This window comes from Hippichthys cyanospilos, chromosome 17 (genome assembly GCF_059441005.1).
Source record: "Hippichthys cyanospilos isolate Australia breed blue-spotted pipefish chromosome 17, RoL_Hcya_1.0, whole genome shotgun sequence".
Lineage (NCBI taxonomy): Eukaryota > Metazoa > Chordata > Actinopteri > Syngnathiformes > Syngnathidae > Hippichthys > Hippichthys cyanospilos.
The window spans coordinates 8,800,240-8,827,952 of record NC_142385.1 but is presented as its reverse complement, the minus strand read 5'-3'; the positions used below and the strand labels follow the sequence as shown (position 1 = coordinate 8,827,952).

The window sequence follows — 27,713 nt, the reverse complement described above, 5'->3', positions numbered from 1 at the left end:
CTCCCCCTCCCACTTGCGCGAGTGGTTTAAAGTTTCCTACCTCGGCCTCTGATTGGCCGCTCAAGTTTCTTTAGGGGGAATAAACTTTTGGAGCTTGACTCAGTGTGCAGCAGACACTCCGGCAGTAAAGACACACATTCTCTTATTTCAAGAGGATGCAGCACTATGGCTGTGAAGTCAGATAACGCTAGATAACAGGATTCGTATTTGGATTTTTCTCAGCCTAGTTTTTTTTTTTTTTGTTCCCCCAAGCTTGCATCAGTTATATTTAACGATGCACCTCTTGGGGATTTATACCATTTGGATTTTATTCCAGGCAGCACTATGCAACTACTCTGAGGACCAGTGCAGCTGGAGAGGAAGGCAAGTATTCCATAGAAGATTTTAATGACTGAATTATACGTGTTGAGACGTGTTGGCCATTAGGGGCAATGGCAATTGTTTTCAAGTCCTCGGAGTGGTGGAGGGGCTTGAATATTGGAGGCCTGCGGGGTCTAGATACACAGGAGACTGTGGGGATTCGTTGTCAGCATGCACGGCAGGAATAGCAATAATATTCCCACTGTTATATTTTGGAAAAAGGGGGGTGAGACTGGGGTGACTGTTGGGAGCAAGGCTGTGTTTCTCACAGTTGCCAACAGGCGGCGCGTTCCCTCACTTTTTATTAATGAAGATTCCGGTAAAGTTGAATTTAAAGGTATGGTTATGGTATTTTGAGCGGCAGCATAGTGCTCAAGTGAGTAGCACGTCTGCCTAGCAGTTTTGTGATTCTGGGTTTGAATCTCAGCTCTGACATTCCTGTAGAATATGCCCTTAAAAACAAATGAATTCTCGAATACGTCACAGATGGAAATGAGCATTTTCAGTTATAAATAACTGCAAGGCAAACTTGCAGTTTTGTGGTTCAGGAAATGAATCTTAGCTACTTACTTCTTGCACAGTATATGACTCAACACTTTCTAACATGTAAAGTTGATTTTTTTGTATTTGCATGCGTTTTAATGGCCTGCACTCTGCCTTGGTGGTTTTCTGCCTTGCAGTTTTGTTGTTCTGGGTTTGAATCTCTGCTCCAACTTTACTGCACAATGTCATTAAAAACATTTATTGAACCTACAACATGTTCAAATTGAAATTTTGAATTCCCAGGCACATGTATTTTACTGAGCAGCACAGAGCCCTATTGGTTTGCATTGCTGCCTTACAGATTTGTAGTTTTTAGTTTGAATCTCAAGGTCGACGATTCTTGTATGATATTAAAGAAAAAAACATCTCACTCGGATGTCCAAGTCAAAATATTGAGTAACCAGGTGCATGAATTTTAGTAGGCAGCACTGTGCATTAGAGTGTAATGTCTGGCTAGCATTTTTGTGGTTCTCGGTTTGAATCCCTGGTCCATAATTCATCTAAGATGTTTTTAAAAAACATTTAACCATCAGTACAGGTCAAAGGTTTTTTTTTTTTTTTTCATTCCCAGGCACCTGTAATTTAACAGGCAGCACGATGTCCTCGTGGGTAGTATGTCCCACCACAGTTTGTGGTTCTTGGTTTGAATCCCAGCTCCAATCTTGTTGCGGGGGCTTTCCAAGACATGCGTATTAGGTGCACAGAAGGCTCCAAACTGTCCATAGGCGCACACGAGAGTGCAAATTCTTTTTTAGTCTATTTGTTCTCTGAGACAATTGGACAAGCAATCCAGGGACATTTGGGACAGGTTCCAGCTCATCAGTATAGAAAAGGGAAGTAGTAATTGTGGCCTTTCTTCTTTTCAGTGGTTTGTCCCAGCAGCAAGGCAGCGTGGAGCAAATCTCCCTCCACTGCTCCGAGGGCACCCTGGACTGGCTGTACCCCAAAGGGGCCCTTCGCCTGACCCTGTCCCCCCGCCTGCCCTCGGTGGCGGTGGGCCCCGGGGCCGGCGGCTCGGGCCTCATCACGGCCTGCGTCAAGCCCTCGGAGGCCTTCCGCGGCGCCCAGCTCTACCTGGAGAGGGACGGCGTGCTGGAGCTCCTGGTGGGCGACCGGCCCCGGTCGTCCCCCCCGCCCAGGGTGCGCTGCTTCAGCCGACAGCCGGGGGAGAAGGTGGCGCTCTTCGTGCAAGCCACGCCTCACCAAGACATCAGCCGGCGCATCGCTTCCTTCCGATATGAGCTGAGGGGGGACTGGACTGCGCGCCTGTCGCTTGACTCCAACCAGATCAGTACCGTTGGTGAGTTGCTCCAGTGGAACCCTTCACTCCGTTCTTACTCTCTCATAGAACTGCACGAAATTCTTGCAAACTATACGTTAAAAAAAGCACCTGCAAGGCACCCGTCCTTTATTTCAACCAGAATTTGCTTATTTTAGAACCAAGTGGGTTTCAGGGTTTGAGCTCAAGGGAAAGCGACACCATTTTCAGTTGATAAGTGGGAAAATGCACGAACCCTGAGATGGGCTAAAATGGATTGATTTTGCTGCTTAATTCGAATTCCACAAATGCAATATTGTTTCGACTAGTGCGCATGAAGCAAACTAAGATTTTTTTTTTTGCCGTTCCCAACATAGGGCAATACAATGGCGATATAAAAGTTCTGTCATATATTCTTCATCTTTTCCAAAGAATGAATATCAGTGCTGCAGTGATGACAAGAGAGGAGCTAAGTCCATGCCATGTTTCCTTATTAAAATTTCAAACATTTTTTGTTGTTTTGGAAGGCGAGAACCAATGAATGACATCCCCATTCATTTCAATGGAAAAAGATGATTTGAGGTACATGTGTATGCATCGTTACACCCTTGGCTTTAGCCCAAGTTCCTGCATTCTGATTGTGAAAATGGGAATCCAACCCAACCGCCATGACAGAATATACCCCCCAAAACCTCCGAGCCCCCTAATTGATAATTCCGAGCAGGCCTCTGCTGGCTGATTGGATTTTCCAGAAGGAAGTGGGCAAACTTTCCCTTGACTGGAGGCATGTTGGTTTGGAGCAGGAGGACAAGTGGGGAGTAGGGAGCCAGGGAGGGGGGGTGTCTACAAAGACTCAGTATGTGGGTCTTTCTCCAGAGTCCACAGCGCTTTTGAATGCGTGCCGCTGAAACATTCTGGGATTACTGCCGTCTCCTAGGAGACGGAGGCCTCTCCCCAGCTGAGATGCTCCACTCTTTTGTTGAGCTGCCTCGCTGTGGGCAGACTTGTCTGTAGCCAGAGACCGACCCCCCCCCCCCCCCCCCCCCCTCCACCCCTCCTCGCCCGTTCGCATTGAGTTGAGACTGGAGAGGAAGGAATCTCATTTATCAAGAGGGCTTGCATTATGGAGAATGTGGGATAGGGGCCTCCAGTGAACTTCAAGAACCAAAAAAAAAAAAAAATAACAATAGAGAAGTTCCCTTCAATTTTAAAAGTGCCTACGCCGCTTTAGAAATTGCTTATGATCATGCTGAAAATCAAAAGATGAGAAATGGAAATGTGACTTTTTGAGATGTTTAATTGTTTTGGTCTTGTATATAACTAGGACTTAAGTTTGTTAAAGTTCAGTCAGACTAAGATTTATGAGGTCAAATTTGTGATTCATGTTAGAGTTGAAAAACAGGACTAACTAAGATTGCTGAGTTTGGGTTCAACAAAAAAAAAATCATAGTCAGATCTAAGTTTGATTTAAGTTAGATTTTTTTAGATGAACTAAAACTCAACTCAACTGGTCAGACTAATTTCCCAGTTGTTAAAATATAGAACAATTTAGAATGATTTAAATGAGTTTCACTAAATAGATTCTCTGAGTTTGGAGTAAAATTAAATATTTTAGTTAGTCTGACTTAATTAGGTTAAAGTCAAGTTAGTTTGAGCTGATTAAGTCAAAGAATTCTGAGTTTAAACACAAAAATCTTAGTCTGACTTCAAAGTTGGATTTGAGTTAGACGAAGAATTCCAAAAAGTTTTAGTTTGGTTTAAGTCTATTAGGTTGGCATAATAAAGTCAGACCTCTGAGTTCTAATTTTACTCACATAGCTTAGTCTGACGTAAGTTGGTTAGATTTAAATCCGACAAATATTTTGGAGTTCAATTTAAACTACCATAATCGTGGTCAGACTTTAGTCACACCTCATTAAATCGGTTTAAGATTTAAATTTCAATTTGTAAGTCTGAATATTTCTGTTTAACTCAAGAATTTTAGTCTGTTTAAAAACTGGTTTGGATAAGTGTATTTTAAGATTTAAACGAGTCAAACAAATTCTTAGTCTATCTTGTTAGTTTTAATCAAGTCAGATAAGTTCAAGTTAAACAAAAAAAAAAAGTCTTAGTCCAGAATTTTAAATAAATTGCTCAGAAGCAGTTTTTTTTTTCCTGTTTCTATGACAACGATTATCTTTGAAGTCTAGCCCCTCTTGGCCCCCAGAGTTTTATAGAGGTGTGACTGCAGTCACCCAGGAAGTTTTTTTTTTTTTTTTTTAAGCCAGTAAATGCTGTGCAGTGGAGAGAAGCACCTTTAAAGCCTCGACTGTAAATGTAGCAGCTGTCAGTCCATGCTTGGTCCTTCCTTCCTTTGTTGCACGCATTCCTTAGCATGAAGGCTTTTCTTCCTCCATTCCCTGATTAGTATGCACCGTACGTGGTTTTCAGATTTATGCGAGCTCGCTAACGGATTCTCCTTCTGTTTCCTCCTCAGAAGCGTGCAGACCCTGTAACGACACGGAGATCCTCATGGCCGTGTGTACCAGTGACTTTGGTGAGTTGCAAATTTTGCTTCGGAATCAGACCGCCAAAAACTCAAAAAACAAAAAATGCTACTCATTTGAGAATCTTTGAAGAGTTGAGTTATAAGAATGTGACAGCAAGCCATGCTGTAAAACCTTTTTCTCCGTGACACAGGAAGTGATCTAATTTCACTCAATTGACTTAATTTGCTTCCTCCAAATAATGTATCTTTGTTCCTCTATGCCGGTGGCATCTAATAAGGACAATTAACCTGAGGATTCACCTGCCGGTTACAATTCATATGACGAAATAGGAGCTCTACAATTTGATAATGAGGTAGGAAGGAAGGCAGGAAATTAAAAGAAAGAAAAAGGAGAAAAGGAAGGAAGATGGGAGGAGGAAAAAGTGAGGAAGGGAAGAGAATTAAGGGAAAGAAGGAAGACAAAAAGAAAATGGAAAAGGGGAAGGAAAGGAGGATGAAAGATGACAAAAGGAAGGATAAGAGATGAAGGGAGGGATGTTGGAAGGAGAGAAGGAAAGGAGAAAGAAGGAAGGAGGGAGGGAGAGAGGGAAGGAAGCAACAAAAAGAAAGGAAGAAGAGGAGGAAGGAAAGATTGAGAGAAGGAAAGGAGAAAGAAGGAAACAGGGGAGAAGGGAAGAAAAACAGGAAAGATGGAAAAAGGGAAGGAGAAAGGAAGAAAGGATGGATGAGGAAGGGGTGGTAGAAACCAACAAAGAGGGGAGAAGGAAATAAAGAAGAACTGTTTGAAAAAGGAAGGAAAAAGTGAAGGAGTGAGGGTGGAAGGGAGGAACAAAAGTGGGATGCGGGAAGGAAAGAAACAGAAGGAAAGAGGGCGGAAGATTGGAACAAATGAAGGCCGGGAGAAAGGAACGAAGAAAGCAGCGAGGCAAGAAAAAGGAGGGATGTAAGAATCTTCAAATGGAGGGAGGGAAGAAGGAAAAATAGTGGGAAGGAAAGGAGGACAAATGGAAAAATGGAGGCACGCTAGGAGGTAAGAGGAGTAAGGAAAGAAAAAATGAGAAAAAGAAGATGGAAGAGGGTGCTTGAAAGGACAAAAGGGAAAAAGTGAGGAAAAGTGAAAAAAGGAAAGAAAAGGGAGATTGGAAAGAAGAAAGGATGGAAGGAATGAAGGAGGGAACCTCACTGCTAATATTCGGGTTTCCATCAGGTCAGGATACACATGCGGCCTCCCTGACAAAAGGGGCTGGCCCACCTCCACTTCCCTCCATTCGGTTTTGCCGATTGTCACGACCTGGATAACAAAACAAGACGATAGAGAGTAAAATGACACATTTGCGGAGAAATGGCTGATGTTTGACATCTTGCTCTCCCACAGTGGTGCGAGGCAACATCAGATCGGTGGAGGAGGACCGGAACCTCCGCGCCGCCGTCATCAAGGTCGCCGCCACTCGGGTCTTCCGCCAAAAATACGCCCTGTTCACCGGCAACGGCCGCGTGACGGCCCGGGGCGACATCCGCACCCTTCTGCAGTGCGGCGTCAAACCGGGTCCCGGCAGCTTCCTCTTCACCGGTCGGGTCCACTTCGGCGAGGCCTGGCTGGGCTGCGCTCCTCGCTACAAGGACTTCCTGCAGGCATACACGGCCGCCAAAGCGGCCCAGCAGATTCCGTGCCAACTTCCCGTGGACTGAGCCCCGAACTTTGTCGCTGCTTGTCTACGAGGCGGAACCCGGGCGGGACGCGACGCCGGGTCCGGCGGGGGAAACCATGCGGCGCCGCTAAATGGGCCGAAGGACGTGGACCTTTCCCAAATGCCATTTCAGTGCAATAACAGCTCGCCGAGCTGTGACGTCAACTTCCTGGTTGCCATGGAGAAAAGAAGCATCTTGTTTTGGGGTCACTTAAGTTCAACCGGTGGCAAGCTCAGAGCACTTCAGAAACAAAATATATCTAATAATAAAAAAAATATCCCTGCCTCTTTAAATCAAGAGATCCCTCTAGAGAATTCAAGAAATTTCGCAGATGCTTCATGATGCTTCATGAAGCACAAGTGATATTTTTTACTCCCCGAGATATTTATCTGGTTTAAAGTTAAGCAGAAATGTATTTGATTTCCCATCTCTCAAGCGTCCCATTTCGAGGCGTCCAAAACTATCACAAGTGCTTCGCGAAGCTTCATGAAGCACTTTTGATATTTTTCACTCCTCTGGAAGGTGTTCTACTCTAGGTTTAAAACACTACTGAAGTGGAACTGCCTCTAATCCCCTCTAGAGGATTAAATAATTTTTGCAAATGCTTCATGAAGCACCTGTGATATTTTTTTCTTCCGCTATAAGGTGTCCTTGGTTTAAAAATAAACACTAGTGTGGGGAAAATTGTGTAAAATTTCCCCCGTCTTTTTAAAGCATGGGTGCCATCACAAGTGCTTCATGAAGCTTCATTAGGTCATCACTAATGAACATTCATGGACTGTATACAACAGCATGGACCGTATACAATTTTAAGGAGCAGAATTGTGAGTCCGTAAAACTCAGGGAAATGTGCGGAAATGAACTCAACAAAATAACAAGCCTTTGGTAGGTTACATGAGAGCCGGTATTAAGGAGATTATACACAAGAGGAAATTGCACTGAGTCAAAGAAGGGGGAATAAATCATGATGCTGCAAACACTAAAAACCAAAAAAAATATATAAAAAAAAGCAAGTATATGTAGCACAGAGGTGCAGCTAAGAATTTAATATATGTGCATACAGATATCGTAAGCATGTACAGTAATAAGTTGCCCCATTCTGACGACATGTAAATAAGCCTGGTGACAAAAAGGAAAAAAACAAAAACTTACAACGTACAAAATGCTGTTTTCTTATGTGCACTATATATTGTACCAAATGACTTTTAAAGTGCCGAAGTCTTAAGAACACTGCCATTCGTTAAGTGTGTATATGTGAATACAAAAAATGTAAAATATGTGGATAAGAAATTCTAAATCAGTATTGTTATTGTTTTTTTTATGTTCTGTCAAGTCCGTGTCATTAAAATACGCTGTGAAAAAACCAATAGGTCTCTGTTTTATTTGAATCATGAAAAAGGTGCATCGATCCAAAGTCAGTTCAAGGTTTTCCAAGGGTAAACCTTTCTCACGCATAAGTCACGTCGAGTCGCCCTGAATGTGAGCTTGAAAGGCTCACGACTAGAAGGCCAACAAGATTTAAAGAGTGTGTGAGCGTGTGTGTCGATGTCTGTGCGTGTGTGTTGGAAAACAGAGCGAGGAATTCTGTTGTCCTCGCGCTGCCATTTTCAGGAGCCAGGAAGCAATAAATTGCCATAAAGCCAGCGCCGTGGCAGGCACGTCTGAGCCGAGGTGCCACACAGTCGCTCGCGCCGTCCTGAACGTGTGTGTGAGTGAGAGAGCGAGAGTGTGTGTTTAGAGTGCTAAGCAACATAGTACGAGGAGCCATCAGGGATCCAATTTAAGATTACGTTCAACAAATACACACACACAAACTACTGAAATCCTTTCACTAAAATGCTCATATAGGTGAGAAAGTGAATAAATCTAGAAGTGTTTCCTGTGTATATGAGCAAAGAAGTCGCCAGTGTGCATGTGAGAGCTTTAGAACTGTTTGGGAGTGTTTCACTTATGTATGAGGGTGAAAAAAAAACATGAATGAGGGTGAAAAAAAAACATGAATGTATAAGAGCACTTCAGTAGTATGTGAGACTGTGTGTTTTTCAATTATGCATGAGTTTTTCAATTATGAAACGAGTTCATGAGAGCGTTTGAGTAGTGCATGTAAATGTTTCACTTATGTATGAGAGCAAAGGAAATCACTTGAGTGTGAGCACATGTATGCAGGGGTGCTTTGTTAGCATTTCACTTGTGTGGATTTGAAAAAGACATGCGTAGGAGAGCATTTCTCAAGTCTTGTACTGGCAAAGAATTTCTCTTGTGCGTGTATCTGTATGTGGAGGCACTTCATCTATCTATCAGAGAAAAAAACATGTGTGAGAGCATTTCAGTAGTAAACGTGAGTATTTTGTTGTGTGTTCGTAGTGTATTGTGAGCATAGAAATTCACTTAGTGTGTGAGAGTGCTTTAGAAGTGTGTGTCTCACATTTATGAGAGCATTACAGTATTATATGAGATTGTTCCATAAATTTAAGGGAGCAAAGACTTGTAAATACTTTAGCACTATGAGAGAATTCTTCTTGTGCATGAGAGAGAAAATTGGAATGAGAGGATTTCAGTGGTGAGATTTTCACCTGGATATTTGGGCAACTTCATGTTAGAGTTCTTTAGGAGTGTAAGTATGATAATTTTACAACAAAACAGTATGAGAGCATTTTGACATATTTGTGAGAGTTTCATTACATGTATGTAGATAAATTCACTTGCGTTTGTGAGAGCATTTCACTCATTTGAAAAAATATGTATTAGAGCAAATCATTAGTGCATGAGTTTTTCACTAGACTAGTGGGAAAAAAATACAGTAGTTTCACTTGTGTGTGAGAGCATTTTAGTGGTGAGAAATCTGAGGAAGCTGTGAAAGTTGATAGCTTACTAGCTAGCAAACTCGCAGTCTTTTCTTGTTTCCAAACTTTTGACTGGTACTTGAGATTTTTTTTAAGTGTATAACGACATTTGGCGCAATCTCTACACGATGCTTAAAACCTGTTTTTTTTTTTTTTTTACAACCGTAGCTGGTTTTACATTGACATGTTATTTCCTCACTACAACAGACGTCGACCTCATCTGACTCATTGGAACAATTTTACCGTAACGTCCTTCTCAAATGTTTGATTTGGATCTGGGAAGAACCAGTCTTTCCCATAACGCTCTCCACAGCTGTGTGGGTGTGTCAGGTGGTGATGTGGAAAGTGAGGATGACACATCAGTGTGCCACAATCGCATTGGTCCAAATAAAATGAAAAAAAAAAAAACAGGCATGAGTTTCTTGTTGGGCAGGTTACTTTTTTCCTTAGTCATTTAGTCATTTAGTCAGGTCGTAAACAAAAGTGCCACAGGGCTCTATCCCAATCCCACTACAATGACAATTCATCCGCTCCAGGACAAACGCAAGCCGTAGCATACAGTATGTAATAGTAATACAGTCATAGCAATTTTTAGACCTAACGACATAAAAAGTACCTGGGACTAAATGTCTGGACTACAAAAAAAAAAGTAAAAATACGTCTTTGGGAATGAATGAGTTAATGGCTTGTGTTCTGTTTCGACATCTGTAATAATAATAAATAATTGTTGTAGCTGCCATTTTAGAAAATATCTTTGGAAAAACACTTGAAATAAATGACAAAAAATGTACCTGGCACTGAATGTCTGGACAGCTAAAAAAAAAAAAACAAAAACGTGAAAATAAGTCTTTGGCATTGAATGTGCATGTCTTATGTCCAGTTTCAGCATATGCTTGATGAATCGTGATGAAGAAACAGCTGTATCCTTGGCGAGCAAACAACTCAAAGTCTAGTGTGCCCGCCTCAGATCAGGAGCCACCAGCTGAGCACGCCGGCATCCCGGATTCCCATTACGGCATTGGGACAGCTGGGACGGCGGGCTGGGAATTCTGTGATGCGGCCGCGCAATCATTTCCACCCGTCAAGCCGCAGGAAAACTGACTGTGATGGATGATGTGCTTCATCCATCTAATCTGCCGTCTTTGCCGCTGTAAACGACACCCGCAACGTTGGTGTTCCATAGATACCGGCCCCACTCTGATTGTCCAGAATCAACTTGGTCAAAATCTTGTCTCATTCTCATGGACTCAATCTTATGGCTGCTTTTAACCAGCGGCGGGGATCTTTTGGCATTTTTTTTTTGCAGGTGCAACAATAGTCAGTCGGCAGTTTCCATTATCATCGGTTCATCGTTTCCAGTATTTACACAATTATTTACAAATAAAATCAAACGTTGGCAAGAAAAAAGCCCAACGATGGAAGAAAAAGACAACAATAGACTACGCAAAAAAGATGGCGAAAAAATGATAAAACGCTTCGAAACTGTACTAGAATTATTATTTACAATATTTGCACTGACAATATGCTTACACTAAACCCCAAAAAATTGCAAATAATCCACTGGATCCGCTGGAATGGCATTGCTAGCAAAAACGGATAAGTAGTTCTGGCTATTTGAAAAAAAAAACCAAAAAACATGTTATTTCCTGTCAATGATTCCAGGTCCGTCTCATTTAGGTTACTGTAGTATAAAGGTTGGCTAATGCACGCGTGCTAAACAAGCTACAATAGAAAACGCGTGGGTAAACACTTTTTTGTGGTCTTCTCCTTCTCCTTCTACTTTGTCTACATCCTTAAACAGCTAATGCTTGCATGCTAACAAGCGACGATTGAGAAAATGTGGATAAACAATTTTTGATGGTCTTCTGCTTCTTCTTCTGCTTCTTCTGTATCCTTAAACAGTGAATGCTTGCATGCTAACAAGCAACAATTGAGGAAATGTGGATATACATTTTTTATGGTCTTCTTCTTCTCCTCTTTCAACTTCTTCTTCTGCATCCTTAAACGGCTAAAGTGTGCATGCTAGCAAGCTTCAATTGAGAAAATGTGGGTAAACACTTTTTTTGTCCTCCTTTTCTACTTCTCCTTCTTCTGCGTCCTGAAATGACAAAAGCTAGCATGCTAACACACGAGAATCAAGAAAATGTGAATAAACACTTTTTTGTTGTTTTCTCCTTGTCCTTACTTCTCCTTTTTCTAATGTTAAAAAGCTACAATTGAAAAAGTGTAGATAAACACTTTTTTGTGGTCTTCTACTTCTCCACCTTCTTCTTCTGCGTTCTTAAACAGCTACTGCTTGCATGCTAACAAGCTGCAATCGAAAAAAGTGTGGATAAACACTTTTTGGGCAGGCTTCTTCTTCTTCTTCTTCTGCGTCATTAAACGGCTAATGCTTGCATGCTAACAAGCTGCAATCGATTAAGAGAGGGGAAACACTTTTTTGTAATCTTCTTCTACTTTTTCTCCTACTCCTTTTTCTTCTTCTTCTGCGTCCTTAAATGGCTAATGCTTGCATGCTAACAAGCTGTAATCGAAAAAGTGTGGATAAACACTTTTTTGGGGTGCTTCTTCTTCTTCTTCTGTGTCCTTAAACGGCAAATGCTTGCATGCTAACAAGATGTAATCGATTAAGTGTGGGGAAACACTTTTTTTGTGGTCTTCTTCTACTTTTTCTCCTACTCCTTTTTCTTCTTCTGCGTCCTTAAATGGCTAATGCTTGCATGATAACAAGCTGCAATAAAAAACACCTGTGGTTTAAACTTTAGTTCACAATAACATGCAATAGAAGGGCGAAACTGTCACATTTGTGTGCAGGTGGACCACTATTGTCTCAGGCATTGACCAAAGCACTTCTGGAAAGTGATCAAGTTAAACGTGGTCATCTTAGGACCAGAGTGGGCAGTGGGGTGGCTTGAGGGCTGAGGTCAGAATGGGGAACAAGCGGCAGCATGTTTCTGCGGCCGTGTTATCCGTGTGAAGTAGCGAAGGGAGAAGAGCCAGGAGGGCCCTTTTGTTCCAGGAGAGGCCGCAGATGGCTGTAATCCCTTCCAAAATGTGCCCCGAAAATCAATCGAGACAAGAGTGGACATGGTGCGCACGAGTGTGGAGGTGGGCCAGCCCCTTTTGTCAGGGAGCTTCAAACGAGCCTGCTCGGGAATGTTCCCGCCAAAATGCTCGATGAAAGGCAAAGGGGTAAAAGCCGCACAGCTGCCACCTCCTCACGAGGTTGATTTGAGCCCGTGAGGGACGCGCCAATATTGGGCCTAATTAGGCCACTTCAAGCTTTGCAGTGTCACTATTGTCAATATTTAGTGCTGGGCCAATTAGCATTTTCAGTCATTTTTCAAAAGTCTACACAACTTTGCATACGTACACATATATTAGGGTTAGGCAATAAATTCATTTTATGAGTTTGTCGCTTGAAAAATGGACGGTTTGAATATAAGCTAAATAGTGAGATATTTGCAATACTTACTATTTAATCGTGCAGCTAAAAGAAACTATGCATAAGCTGCATTAGCATGTTTTGCACAAGCTGTGAATGTTCATTTTTAGGTTGAATTTGATACAAATGTCTCACTATTTTGCACAGGTATTCGTTTTTAATATAGTCATAATAAGATGCTACCGTTAACTGATACATTAAACCTTTAAATTCACAATATATACACATACCATATACACTTTTGACCATATCTATCTATCTATCTATCTATCTATCTATCTATCTATCTATCTATCTATCTATCTATCTATCTATCTATCTATCTATCTATCTATCTATCTATCTATCTATCTATCTATCTATACATCTATACATCTATCCATCCCCCACCATAAAATGCACTATCAACAGCGGCCAGAGGTGGCGCCAAAAATCAAAGACTAATCCAAACAAGGCACAAACCTGTAAAAGTTAAAAGACAAACTAAATCCGTTCCAAAACGCCCCCCAAATGCCAGGGCCCTCGCTTTGAGAACCTTTGGACTAAATGACGATTTCTCGTGTTTATTTACTCCTCAAACAGTCCAGCCATCTTATTTTCTACCGTCATTAGTCCATGGGATGAGAAATGATGCCGCTGACAGACAATTCAGCCTCAACGCAAGCAATTAGCCACAAGAATTTGTATAAAAAAAGCTGAGAAAGTTCCTTGACAGGTCACTTGAGTTCCTTTCCACCGCCCGCCACTGTTTGTCCTACGCCGACTTATGTTACCGCCTATTGTACGGGCTTCTGGTGAGTAAAACGGTAGGAAGGAACGAAACTGCCACTCAAGCTTGTTTTGTTATGTTACTAGTATCTCCTTGCACTACCTGCACCCCCACCCTGTTTTTTTGGAACCTTCAGGGCAAAATGTGTCAAGTGATACCGACAGGCACAATGTTGTAAAGTATGTTAGAATGCCCATGAAATATGGATCAAAGCGAGAAATCATCAGATAACGCTTATCACGTTTCATTTTGTAGGCGTATCTTATGTATTAAATTGTATTTTTCTCCATTCATTTCGGAAAGCCGAATATGAAAAAATGTAGGTGGTATACAACAGGTGACGATAAGGAGCGGCGGTAAGAGTAAACTAGAAGTATGTTTTTGATTTAAAAATGCAAAAAAAAGGCTATTTGGAAGTAAAAAAGGAGAAGTACTGACGCAATGTAAAAAAAAAAGTAAAAATACTGAGAAAAACAGGAAATAAAAACAAAAATGTTGATAAGACTGGCAAAATTAATAAATTATTAATTAAATTGATTTAAAAAAAATCATTTTTTTATCCTTTTTTCCTCTTTTTTGCAGGGAGGATTTAAGGGTAGAATAAAATAATAAAAATAAATGCTTTTTGTTTTGTTTAACTTTTTCCTCCCAATTTTTGTAGAGTCAGTCCTCTCCCTTTGAGCTTAAATATATTTAAAAAAAATCCCCTGTTAATTGTGGGGGCAAAAAAAAAAAAAAAAGTAATGCAAATTAAAAAAAAATTGTGGGAAACATTTTGAAATAATTAAATTAAAATAATACAATAAAAATTATATATTTTCACATTTTTTGGAAAGACAGCATTTTTTTAATGGAAAATGTTTTTGATCCTGAAAAAAAAAAATAAAATAAATAAAAATAAAATAAAAAATGTGTTTTCTAAAATTTTTTTTTTCTTCGATTTTTGGAAAGACAGTCTTTTTTCATGGAAAATATTCTTGATAATAAAAAAATATCAAAAATTAATGCTGAACAACAGATAGTAAAATAATACAATAAAATGATATGTTATCTACATTTTTTCCGTTTTTGGAAAGACAGTCCTTCATGGAAAATGTTTTTGAGCGTAAAAAAAAAAGTCCTATAATAATATAAAATTAATAAAATAAATAATACTTATATATTATTATCATTATTATATATTATAGTTTCAGTATGATTAAATCTGGGGGGGAAAAAAATCAATTTGAGGATAGGATGCAACGTGAACCGTAATTGTAAAAGCTGTGAATACTTTTTTTTTTTTAAGGTTATAAATAACTATCACATTTGCTAAAGACGCAGGGATGATGCGGCACAACCTATCCAGCCAATCTATCCTGCCTTAGCCGAGACGAACATGTGCGCTGGAATTCTCCCCCAATTAAGACAGGGATTATCCAGGTCCAGTGTGGGAACAGGCGTGAGTGTGGGAAAGCGGAGGGGTCTCCCTCTCTCTCTCCTCATTCTCACTCGCCGCTCTCCATCCCTCCCGTCTGTCTTTCTCACCCTTACTGTACCTCGCCCTTACTTTTCTCACCCTCGCTTCTCCCCTTTTACCACCCGCTTCTCATGTGAGTCAAGCATTCGTTTGCCTTCCAAAACCTCCCCTCTCGTCCCCTCTTTTTTTTATATTACTTGTCATTATTTCTTTTTTTTTTTTACTCTTTCTTCATGCAGCCACCCAGAATCTCTATAGCTTTCACTCCCAATTCTTCAAGGTTTGCTGAAGTGCATGCGACCCCTCAGCCCCTTCAAATAGCCTTCCACCCTCCGCCCCCCCTCCCTCCCTTTTTAGTGCCTCTCCAGTCCGGGTGCTGAAAGCTTGTCTGGAGAGGAGCTGGGGACCCTTTTGCATGAATAGTATGACGCAAAAGTGGGGGCCAAAAAGACAACTTGTCCGAAAAGAAGGGACAGGTGTCGGCCAAAATTGCAGAAGGTTCACATGATGTTTTTTTGATAGACCTTGAGTTTAATTATGACCAAGGGTATACCACAATTTCTGTATGGGATTACAGAAATTTTCAATTTTTTAAGGACGACAGGAAGTCAGAATTTAGAGTTGTACTATAATCTTTTCTTCTATGAGTTGCTGCTCCACATGTGTAAAAATAACATTTGTCTGAAAGCTTAAAACTAACATATATGCTTATTTCCGTCAGCCTGTTTATGGCATTTTACATTAAATGTTAGCATTAGGTTATCAGAAGATTTAGAATTCTGTCTGTCAAGCTAGTTTTCTGGCTAGTTATCAAGCTATTTTTCTGGCTAGAGTTCAAGCTAGTTTTCTGACAAGCTTTCAAGATAGTTTTCTGGCTAGCTCTCCAGATAGTTTATATCTACCTACGGAATCTATCCATCTGTATTCAGTATCGTGCAAATGATCAAGATAGTTTTCTATTTCGCTATTTTTATTTTACCTACCCAGCTTACTGTTTTTCGTATCTTGCTAGTCTTCTTGCTAGATATTGAGCCAGTTTCCTGGCTAGCTCTAAACATAGTTGTTTATTAACCTATCTATCGATCTACCGTTAGTATCTTGCAAATTATCAATCCGGTTTTCTATTTAGCAAATATTTTTTTACCTATTGACCTAACTATCTTTAGTATCTTGCTAGGTCTCCAGCTAGCTTTCAAGGTAGTTTTTTTTTTTTTTTACCTATCTAGCTGCCTTTAGTATCTTGCTAGTTTTCTTGCTAGATATCAACCTAGTTTTCTGGCTAGATATCAACCTACTTTTCTGACTAGCTCTCAAGCGAGTTTTCTGGCTAGCTCTCAACATAGTTTTCTACCTACCTATCTATAGATCTAGCTTTAGTATCTTTTTAATTATCAATCTGGTTTTCTATTTAACTTATATATATATATATATATATATATATATATATATATATATATATATATATATATATATATATATATATATATATATATATTACTTATTGACCCAACCAGCTTTAGTATCTTGCCAGGTCTCCAGCTAGCTATCAAGCTAGTCTTTTTTTTGGCTACCTTTGGTATCTTGCTAGCTATTTAGCTAGCTTTCTAGCACTGTCCATCCAGCTAGCTTCCTAGCTTGGAAGCTAGTTTTCTACCTTTCTATCGACCTAGCAAGCAAACAAGCCGCTACAGTATCCTTCCAAGTATTGTGTCTAACCAACCTCTAACTAATTCCACATGCTTTTACACCACCGTCCTGTTCACTCGCCATTGTTACCGACTTGGTTCTCATGATATTCCCAATCCCGACCTCCCAAATTCCCACTGGCTCCACATTCTTCCTCATCACTGTCACCTTTCCTTGCCCATTCCCACTCTCCCCGTCCGTTCCTTGCGTTCCAATAAATCTCTTCCCGGCGCACTGAGGCACACAAGGCTTGTCCGTTCCAATTACGGCCGGCCCGTCCGTCCCCCGGGCTCACGCGCTGCGGGCCCGCGAGCCCCGTTCTCATTAAGCCGGTATCAATTAGGCATTAACCTCGTAAAACAAAGGGCCTCTTGACGAGCGGCCCATGTGAGGTACTTCCTCTGCATGGCTTCCCATCATGAGCTGGATACATTATCCCAGCTTTTTTTCCCACTGTGCTGGCCACAAAACAAATCTGTGCGCAAAGTGTCAACAACCAAACAGAGCAGAGGGGGAATCGGGCGTTAGCACGAGATGCTAAATAGCCGCAGAATGTTGATTAGGCTTGCCTTAGAAAGCATTAAGTTTGCATGTACGGGTTCAGGTCTTGTGCGTTTGTTTTTATAACTAGATACAGTATCTTGTGAATTTTTGAACCAAGAGTGCCATCTAGAGGAGTAAAATAAAAATCACAAGTGCTTCATGAAGCTTCGCTTGTGCATCACTAGTAGACTGGCAAAATTATAAATGATAAATCAGTGGTTCTCAAATGGGGGTACTAGTACCCCTGGAGGTACTTGAAGGAACTTCAGGGGGTACTTGGGATTTTAAATCGATTTGAAACAATTAATTGTTTCATGAAAATACAAGTTCATAAAACAAATGTTTTGTTCAGTAGGTAATTCATTTTTTCAATTATTGTAAAAAGCCCAATTCTCCCCCACACAAGAATGGTTTGACCCAACTTGTCATGTGCCACCTCTCATTAACTATCAAGTTAATGATTTATTTTTTTGAACACATCTCTACCATGATCCCAAATGAGGAAACTTTAAGTTAAATATTTTCTGTGGACAAATATTTATCCACGATTATTTCTTTTTGAGAACAGGTCTGACACTTAATGTTGATTATTTTTGGGGGACAATTATTTATTAATAATTCAGTTGATGATTTATTTTTGTGAAGAGATGTCGACTGTAACCCCAAAACAGGACGCATTATGTTTAAAAAACATTGTGAACAAAAATGTATGTCTTTTGTGGGAAAATATTTATCAATAATTAAGTTATTTCTTTTTGATACCAGATTTCCTCTATGATCCAACAGAAGACTCTTTAGGTTGATAATTTTTTTGTGGGACATTACAAATGACGTTTGAAAGGGTCTCCCCCTGAGAACCACTGATAAAAATAATGTCTATCCCACTGCCAGTATAGTTTATGTATAATCGACAAGCTCTGATTCTGAAGGCAGATTACATTGGCCTAGCAACGCTTTAAGGTTGAAATTTGATTGGCTGGAAAAAAAAAAAACATTTTCACAGTTTGAGGCTTTCTCTACCTGTCATCGATCAATTCTGACTATATTACATGAGACATTTTTTGAATTGAATAATTCTGCACGGAAGCTTCTTTCACCCAGATTACGACACAGCGTCTTTGTTGGCACATCAGCAAAGAAGCAACCTGCTTTTTGATTTTCCCACAAGCTCTTTGGCACAGTGACTATGTTGGCACAGACCCAAGCTGCACCCCCTACACCGCCAGCCCCAAGCGCACACACACCCTTTCCCAGGGCCCTGGGAGTGTAATACGCTACCAACAAAATCCCACTTCCCATTCCTCTCAAACTTTTCACACCCCCCTCCTCTGATGGGGGCAGCCGTGCCCCCCCTCAAAAGAGGATTGGGGTGACATGTCTGTATGACTCCCTGACAATGTTCCCATAATTCCCCAGACTGCTTCACTTTTGAGATATTCATCTATATGACTGAAACCACATTATCTTTTCAGATGTTATGGCAGCTACAAATTATGTCAATAAACTCAGAATGAGGTAAAAAAAAAAAAAAAACAACTAAAATAATCACCAACATGTGGTTGAATAAACTGAAATGGATGATACAAGTTACTTTTTTTATTTCAAGTGTTTGGCAAAAGGAGAGTCTAAAATGGCATGTACTAAATCATTTAATTACTAAAGTAATCAATTACTTTAAGTAATACACTTGTAAAGTACTACTTTGGGCAATGAAGTACTAAAGTTAAATGATGACTTCAGGTAATCAAGTCCTAAGTAATTTACTTTACGGTAATCAGATAAGGAAGGATTAGGTAATTAACTACTAAAGTACTGAAGTAATCAATTATTTTAGGGTTAGTACTTTGAATAGGAATAAAAGTTTTAAGTTACTTTAGGGACTCATGTACAAAAGTAAATGATTAGTAAAGGATTAGCTAGTAATTGATAAAGTAATTGATTACTTTCTAAATTAATTAAAAGGTAATTCAAAGTATTATTACCAAAGATATCAAGTAATCGATTGTTTTATTACTTGATTACCTAAACTAATCAATTACTAAGGTAATAAACTACTTTAGGATGGGTTATTGATTACTTTAGGTACTAAAGTACTGAAAGTAATCAGTTACTGAAGTACTAAAAATAATCCGTTACTTTAGGACCTGAGTAGCTAAAGCAAAGGATTAATACATGATTAGCTAGTAATAGATGAATTAATTGATTACTTTCTAACTTAGATCAAAGATACTTCTAAGTATTATTTTCAAATTAATGAAGAACTAAAGTACTTGTTTACCTAAAATAATCAATTGCTTTAATACTTGATTACCTAAGGTAATTCATTACCTAAGTAATAAATGACTTTAGGATTGGTTATTGATTACTTTATGTCCCAAAGTAGTAAAAGGAGTCAGGTACTTTAACACTTGAGTACTGTGGGTACTAAAGTGCCAAGACAATCGATTACATTAGTACTTTAGCACTTTAGAACCAACAATAATTGATTTAATTACGTTATTAATCGACTTAAGTACTAACCGTTTACTGATTTGTGGGGATGTAATCGATTACTTTAGTACTTTGGTACTTAAGTACCTCCGATAATTGATTCAATTACATTATTAATCAACTTAAGTATTAACAGTTAACTTACTTGTAATCAATTATTTTATTACCTACAATTAAGTATTACCTTTAGTACTATAGTATGTAAAGTTGCTTCGATCCTCAAGTGTTAAAGTAACTCATTACTTTTGATACCTAAAATAATCAATAACCAATCCTAAAGTAATTCATTACTATTAATGTATTATTATTATTATAGCAATTGATTACGAAAGTAAGTGATTACTTTGGTACTTTAGTACCTACAGTAATTGATTTAATAACATTATTAATCGACTTAAGTACTAACCAATTAATCACGCTGTGATTATTTTAGTACATGATTACTTCAGGGTGTGTACACTTTTGCAACAATATTCTTCTGACAAACTCAATGCATTCAAAAACATTTGAAGACTGTACTAAAATCATTAATTAGGTTCAGAAAAGAATGCAAGGCTTTTAAAGGGATTTAAAGGCCTTTCACAACAAATGGGAGGCAATAAATATGAAAAGGGGGGGGGGGCGCTCACATTGGTGGCATTGATGGGGAAAGTGCTCACGGACGGGCGTGTACCCGTCTGGGTAACGTGTAATGACATTATTCTCAGCAGGGTGAGCCCTCATTGTCAGGGCGCTTTCTTCTCCCCGGCTCGTGAAATTGACATAAGCTTCACAAACATTCCAGGCATTTTTTTCTCAAGGCCCGATTTCTTCCTGGGAATGGCAGAGCGCCGGCCTCGGAAAACACGCACCACCTAGTGATCACCGGAATTCATGCGGACTGGGATGCCGTTCTCAAAAAACATTCCAGAAACGCACTTGTGAATTCCACCTGTCCCATGGAACAAAATTGGGTTCTCATGCAACTATGATATTCCTGGGAATTGTTGTTGCTGTTTTTAATCATAAATAGGGACTTATAGAGAAATATATATAGATATAACAAATATAGAAGAATCTACATTTTGTAGAACCCCACCCCCCCAAAAAAATGTATTGTCATGGAAATTAACTTAATCTGGTAAATATGTTATCATTTTTCTATCATTTCTGAAAAAATACAACTTTTTAAGTTGATTAGATTGCACAAAACACAACCAGTTATTCTTGAAAATAATTATATATGTTTGTATATTTTTTATGATTATTTTCAAGCAAAATATAGTGTTAAATATCCTATGACATTACCTATTTATTTGAAAAATTCAAGTATTTATGATTACTATCTGGGAGATAAAATGTCTCCTACAAATATTACATTTCATGGAAGTATATGGTTTTTTAATTTCTAATCTTTTTTACTAATTAGGCCAGGGATGGGCAATTTGCTGCACATGGGACACAGAGGGGTCCCTTGATTCAAAAAAATAAATAAAATAAATAAAAAAACAAAGCATACATCCATCCATTTTCTGTAGCCACTTCCCAAGAATAATAAATTCATAAGAAGTAACTGCAATAAAAAAAAAATCAACCAAATAATTGCTCATAAATGTTTGATAAACATTTCTTATATGTTCCAGATGGAAAACAGTGAGGAAGGTGTGAAAACCGAAGAAAGAAAATTGTAAAATAAAAAAAGACAACAAAACTTAGAATATAATAACATTTTATTTTCTGGGAAACAACTTCCTCTATCTAAACACAAAACAAAACAAAAAAAAAAATTATAGTGAAGTACATGTTTCTTCGGGTGCAAGCACTTGTTAATGATTGCATGCAAAATGTGCAAAAAAAAAAAAAAAAAAGTTTTTAGTCATTTGGTGGTGGTAAAGGTTAAAGGTCCAATTGCCCATCCATTTTTTTTTTTAAAGCTTAAGAAAGATAACACTACCAAGACTATTTTTGTGGGGGGAAAAAAAACTGAAAAAAAAAAAGTAATAAAAACTATGGTGAACTAACAATTGCTATGTGTGGCCGAAGCCTCCCGTTTAGCACGCAGCTGACGGAGACGTGCAAGCTCTTGTTTATACCTGAATGCAGAACGTGTAACTCAATATTTGGTCCAAAAGTAAACACTAAATAATCATCATGTGGCCTCTGACCTGTCCAGGTGTTTGTCTATGTAGTCCTGCAAGTGGGACACCTGTGCTTCAGCCACAGTTGCTCTGGTGCTGAGAAGCTTGTGCTCCTCCTCGTAGATTCCCTGGAACGAACCAGGAAAAAAATAATAAAATAAAGGCAAGATTATGTGTCGCTAAAAGCCAAAGTGATAAAACGTTTGAGCACGGAGGATTCGCAGGGCTGATAATGTTTCACGCACCAGCGTGGAGTCCGTTATCTCCTTCAGCTGTTTCCCGATGATCGACCAAGATTCTTGGAATAGCCGCTCCGGTTTTGGCAGCCTGTTGAAGGTTCAGTTTTCGTCAAGCAGTGGATGAATTTTTGCCGTATATCAAAATACAGAAAAAAAATGACACTCACTCCAGATTGGCTGAGCGATTTGGCGTTTTGAGGAGCTGGAGGAGAAAAGTTATGAGTTTAACCCTCTTGTTGTGTTGGTTTGCAAGGACAGCAACCCCTGGGTCACTTTGACCCGGGGTGTATTTAGTCACCAAAAAGTTTCTGAAATGTATATAATCCAAATCCAATGTTACTTTTTCCCCCAATTAAATTTTTTAAAAAGTGACAAATTTTTATCCCTCAAGAACAGCAATCATGTCTCTGGGTCAATTTGACCCAGGGGGTGTACATTTATCCAAAAGTGTTTTGATTTGGAAACCTACTCACAAAATAACAAAGGCAATATTTAATTTATACCCAGATGTCACATATATTTTTCTGGAATAGTCATAACATCCTGGGTCAATTTGACCCGGGATCATGTAAATATCCAAAAGTGTCAAAAACTACAGTACTGCTAATTTTTTGGATTGGTAACCCACTCACAAAGTAATAAAGCCAATACATGATTTATACTCAAGTGCAGCATTTATTTCTATGGAATAGTAGTTACAACCTGGGTCAATTTGACCCTGGGTCATGTGTAACTATCCAAAACTGTCCAAAACTACCGGTAAATGCTTTGATTGGAAACCCATTCACAAAGTAACAAAAGCAATGCTTAATTTATAAACAAGAGTTACATTTATTCTCCTGGTATAGAAATACTAACCTGGGTCAATTTGACCCCGTGGGTCATGTGTATTTAATTATTAAAAGGCTTCAGTAACCACTTTGTGTGTGGAAGTCTACTAACACATTTTGTGATCCCCACCCCCAGCAATAATATTCCTGGATCATTTTGACCCTGGTTTTGCTTATTTATCAAAAAAAAGTTGCAAATTTGAAAAACAAAACAAACTCAAAAAAGGAATGTCTAAAAATGCCATTTTTAATGGATATGTAGGCTATACATAAACCAAGCAGTGGTAATGAAAAACTACATTCAACATTTACTTTCAATTTTTAAAATTCAACTGCTCAGTTTGACATAACAAAAGGGTTAATAAACAATATTTGCAATGGATTTTCTTTACCTGGTCTGGGGCCCCTTGCAGCTGAAACTCCGGCTCAAGTTGCTGGAGAAGTTTTCTGCATTCTTCTCTTGGCTCAGTGGGCTCCAGGTTGAAATGGGATTCTGGGGGTCCCGGTTCCATTCCCTTGTCTGGTTGGGCCAAAATCTGCTGCCTCTGATCCCTACATGGTAGATGACGTTTACGTTACAGCTCAACTAAAAATACATTTCCAACAGTTGTTGCTGCTTTTAAAACTACAAGATCACACATGAATGAAACATAGAATATAGATGAACCCATACCTTTATTCTTTAAGAAAAAAAGTGTTTTTGGAATGAAACGAGTTCATGGTTCTGCACCTATATGCACATATGAGAGCATGATGGGTCTTGGTGGTCCTCTGCAGTGTCCTGTGGTACGCCCGAGCGGCGTTGGCGAGCTGCTCCTCGCGAGCCCTGTACGAAGCACGGACATCTCTGAGCATGGTGTCCACAAAGGCCCTCAACCCGTCCCCCCCGAGGCCATCCACCAACTCCTAAAGGCGCAATCAAAGCATGGCTGATTGTCTGATATTTTGGGCATCCATCCAGGTGTTTGTGCGGCCACTCACGGTTATGTGGCGCAAATAACGCAGCAGCTTTGAGCGATACAGCTCGTGAAGCTCTTTGACTTGCAGCTGCAGATGTGAGATCTCCTCTTTGGCCTCCTTCACTTGGCTCAGGCAGCACACGCATGTCTAGATGGAAGAAAACGTGAGAGAAATATTCCAAAATGGAATTTTGAATTCTACAATATTGCCTTATAATGACAACATGAAAAAAAGTGGCGCTTCTTTGGCTCAGTTTTATTTTTATATTATATTATATTATATTATATTATATTATATTATATTATATTATATTATATTATATTATTTTTTTATTATTTATTCTCAAGATATTTCCTTGGATTTTTGGTTTGGATTATGATTATTTATTTAATCTTTCTTTTTATTTTAAAATTACACTTTTTTTCTGGAAGATTGCTTCAAAACTTCAAACATTTCAAATCTATACCGCAAACATTTTTCTCATGCTATTGAGAATTGTTTTTCTTGAGTAACATTTTTTCTTTATTAATGGAATCAAAAGTCACAACAAAAAAAAAATCCTGAATATTTAATACTTTCTAAGAAAAATGGATGAATTTATTTTTATACAGTAATGATAACAAAACAATGCAATTTTTTAGCCAAAAAAAAAAGATTATTTTTCAAAAAATAGCTTCTCTTTCTGGATTTTTTGAGATGTCTCTTTTTTGATGCACTTAAAAACAATAAAAAATAGTCTTAAAATGTTAAAATGACTAATGAAAATACAGTAAGGTAACTCCTTTCATCAAAACCTCCCTCATCTTTTTTTTGAAGATACGCATTTTTTTCAAGAATAAGTAAGTTATAAATAAGTTATAAGTAATAAGAAAGTTTTTCAAGAATAACCAAATTTTTCTTCATCAAAGGAGACGGGATACAACTGAGCTCAATTTTTAGCATCAGGGAAAATGATGATGTGGTTATTTTTGCGGAAAAAAAAGAAAAAAACATGGTCTCATCACAGGATGACAGATATAGAATTTTGAGGCAAATAAAAGCTAATGGATTTTCGAAAGCTTAAACTTGACTGATCTTGACAGTACTTGCTCACCATACTCTGCTCAGATGGTTTCTGCTGGCTGGTTTGGATTTGCTGCTCTTTCCCCATCTCCCCACTGAAAACCAAGCGACCACAAGAGAGAAGAAACCAAAAACCGCATCACAAGAGGAAGTCAAGAGACCACGAGAGAAAATCGAATCAAAGAGCAGATGCGCATATGGGATGAACACCAGCGTTTCCACAAGCTTGTTCCGTTTTTAGAAAGCTAATCCAAAACATTCCTCACATCTTCTCCTTGAGTTTCTTCTGCTCCTCCTCGTAACTGCGCTTCAAGTTCTCCAGCATGTTTTTCATCTCTTCTTGGTTTCCGACGAGCTGCACAGAGGAACAACAAGAAACTGAAACAACTTTGTAGAACAACAAAAATGTACTAATGTAATAAATAGTTAGCAAGTTATCTAGCTAGCTAGCTAGCTAGATACGCCTAAAGTGTATCTTTCCTGGATACCACAAATTATTTTATTTATTCAAATTTCAAAGTGAGGAGGTGAGCCCAGAACCTGAGAAACCACACACAAGATGCGCCAGAAACACATTAGGTCGCTAGCTAGCGAGCTAACTGATGGCAAAGGCGCGGTTACCCATCAAACACCAGTTAGATATATTTTCGCCATTAGAGCAGGGGTGTCAAACTCATTTTTGTAATGGGCCACATTGTAGTTGTAGTTTATGTTGTAGAGCCATTATGACTGTGAGGTTAAATGAATTCAAAGTTAAAGACACTTGACGTCATAATTAGCATTTTGCTTATAAGCTTATAAGCCGCACTAACAAAAATTAAACAGAAAATCTTTTTATTTTGCCATATATAAACTGTACTGATCCATAAGCCGCAGGTTTAAACAGCACCGACATATTTTCAACATAAAACAGACACGCACAAATTGTTAGAATACTGCACCAACACAACAGTAACACGATCGACTATTGGAAGTTATTGGTGGAGATTGTTCTCTGGTGGCTGGTAAAATACACTGCAGATATGACACACTGGACTATGAGAAGCAGGTTTTAAAAAGTGATGACAAAAAGTAGCGGCTTAAAGTCCAAAATTTAAGGTATCTCTTTGTAAAGGGTATTAACTCTTATTGAGCCATTTTTAAATGCTGCTGGCTATAGTTAATGGTTTTCCCACATCCCCTTTTCAATACTCTATCAGGTGCTATAATTAATGAATGTAACATAATGAAAAATGCTTCAAGGCACGTACAGTTTTTTCCATGCTTTTTTGCCCCTCGTTTAAAGCTGCGAGGTCTTCTTGCTGTTAAATTGAAAACAGCCTTGTGAGTCATGCTTCATATTTCCTGAATTCATTGAATGCATCATTGGGAATGAAGACAACTGACCTTGACTCTGCTCTGCAACACGCGGCCAACGAGCGCCTTGACACGGTCCAGCTCCCCGTGAAGGTCTTGCGAGGTGTCCCGAGTCTTTTGGTGCTGCTGGGCCAGCTGGTGGCGCAAGGCGTCCTGGGCCTGGGCCAAGGCCAGCAGCTCGGCACTCAGTTCCTTGCTTTGGGCCAGTTCTTTTTGGTGGGCCTCAGCCAGAGCCAGGTAGTCGCTCTTGATCGAGGACAACTCTTGGTCGCTCTTCTCGCCCGATTTGAGCTGAGTTTCTGCTAAGCGTAGCTCGCTGAGTAAATTGTCTCGCTCGCTTTGCAGTTGTGTGATCTCGTCTTTCTGGACTATAAGCTAAAAAAGTAAGACCGTTGTTCAAATCTGAAATTCATCAAATTCAGCTCTACTCCCAAACTCTACATTCAAGTACTCCCGATACCAGGTAACCGATACTCCAAAATGCCATTTCTATTTGCAAATGTGAGTTTGGCGTCAAATATTGTTCGAAAAGATTAACAAGAAGAAGAAGATTGTTTCATATTCTACAAAATCTCCTATTTCTGGAGAAATTGCGTTTGACCCCTGAAAGCTGAACGAAAATTAAGGAAAGCACGTGGAATGCTGTAGAATTTGATGAAATTATTTTGAATTACAGAGACTGATATTGAAGTGTAGAATCACGTGGAGGGTTAACAATAAATATGGCTATATAATAGATAGAATAGATATTAATTAGAAATGTGCCAAAATTAGAAATTGTTTTGACTCCTTTAGATGGCACTCTTGCTTTAAAGAGAGGGCTACAACACATTACCATTGCACTAGTGTTTATTTTTAAACCAAGTGCACCATCTTGAGGAGTAAAAAAATGTCACAGATGCATCATGAAGCTTCATTTCTCCTATATCCTAAATTACTTCAAATCAATGCCTTGCCATATTTTTCAGCTCAAACAGCTCCTCTTCAAATTCAGCTCTCATCTTGCTTAGCTGAAGCTTCTCCTCCACAAGCTCTTTTGATATCTGATCATGGAAGAAAAAGAAATCTGCTTATATGGTGTTTTTAATGAAATCACAGCAAAAACAATGACAACTTTACCTTCAATTTCTCCTCTTCGCTGCGGACGAGCCTGCTGGACAAGTCCGCGTTGGACGTGAACAAATGAGTCACTCTGCTCTCCAAGTAGTCTATTTTGATGGACAGTTGCTCATTTTTGTTTTGGGGCTGCAGAGTGAAAGCTACGTTAGCATATGCCTTCTTAAGTTGGAGCTACTCAACTAAGTCCTAGTGTCCCCAGTAGAGAACATCCTGGTTTTTCCAATATTGTCCTTGTCCTTTAGGCGGGTTATAATGTTTGCTGTTTGTCTGAGACATAATGGACACAACAGTGGGCACAAACGTGTCTCAGGAAGATATAAAAAATGTTCTACTTACATTTTCCTCTTGAATTTGGTCCTTAGCTTGATTAGAACGTGAGCGATCTTCCTGTGGGTCCATATTTGTAATGCCTTAAGTAAAGTGCTGCAAAGTATTTGATACTCACTCTTTGTCCCTC

At 39.1% G+C, this 27,713-nt stretch overlaps 2 protein-coding genes across 2 annotated transcripts; one reads left to right on the top strand and one right to left on the bottom strand.

Moving 5' to 3' along the window:
• Positions 1-113: 113 nt before the first annotated feature.
• On the top strand, positions 114-7,705 carry metrn (meteorin, glial cell differentiation regulator). Its single transcript, XM_088439827.1, has 4 exons — positions 114-363; positions 1,770-2,203; positions 4,638-4,697; positions 6,025-7,705. The coding sequence occupies exons 1-4, from the start codon at positions 275-277 to the stop codon at positions 6,336-6,338; spliced, it is 897 nt and encodes a 298-aa protein (XP_088295953.1). The 5' UTR covers positions 114-274; the 3' UTR covers positions 6,339-7,705.
• Positions 7,706-21,468: 13,763 nt separating this feature from the next.
• Positions 21,469-27,655, bottom strand: ccdc78 (coiled-coil domain containing 78). Its single transcript, XM_088439629.1, has 14 exons — positions 27,593-27,655; positions 27,257-27,382; positions 27,094-27,180; positions 26,168-26,512; positions 26,032-26,082; positions 25,048-25,136; positions 24,813-24,876; positions 23,741-23,866; positions 23,490-23,665; positions 23,152-23,311; positions 22,097-22,131; positions 21,936-22,017; positions 21,718-21,818; positions 21,469-21,645 (listed from the first exon to the last, which is right to left on the bottom strand). Exons 1-14 carry the CDS (start codon positions 27,653-27,655, stop codon positions 21,570-21,572), a joined length of 1,581 nt encoding a protein of 526 aa, XP_088295755.1. The 3' UTR covers positions 21,469-21,569.
• Between the last annotated feature and the right edge of the window lie 58 nt (positions 27,656-27,713).

What these genes read in the sequence shown, in the direction of transcription:
- metrn (XM_088439827.1), top strand. Translation starts at nt 275, where the DNA reads ATGCACCTCTTGGGGATTTATACCATTTGGATTTTATTCCAGGCAGCA. An exon ending in CAACCAGATCAGTACCGTTG is followed by an intron (nt 2,204 to 4,637) that starts GTGAGTTGCTCC and finishes TTTCCTCCTCAG; the next exon opens with AAGCGTGCAGACCCTGTAAC. An exon ending in CGTGTGTACCAGTGACTTTG is followed by an intron (nt 4,698 to 6,024) that starts GTGAGTTGCAAA and finishes GCTCTCCCACAG; the next exon opens with TGGTGCGAGGCAACATCAGA.
- ccdc78 (XM_088439629.1), bottom strand. Translation starts at nt 27,655, where the DNA reads ATGGACCCACAGGAAGATCGCTCACGTTCTAATCAAGCTAAGGACCAA. An exon ending in GCGAAGAGGAGAAATTGAAG is followed by an intron (nt 27,181 to 27,256) that starts GTAAAGTTGTCA and finishes TTCCATGATCAG; the next exon opens with ATATCAAAAGAGCTTGTGGA. An exon ending in AAGAAACTCAAGGAGAAGAT is followed by an intron (nt 24,877 to 25,047) that starts GTGAGGAATGTT and finishes CTTGGTTTTCAG; the next exon opens with TGGGGAGATGGGGAAAGAGC.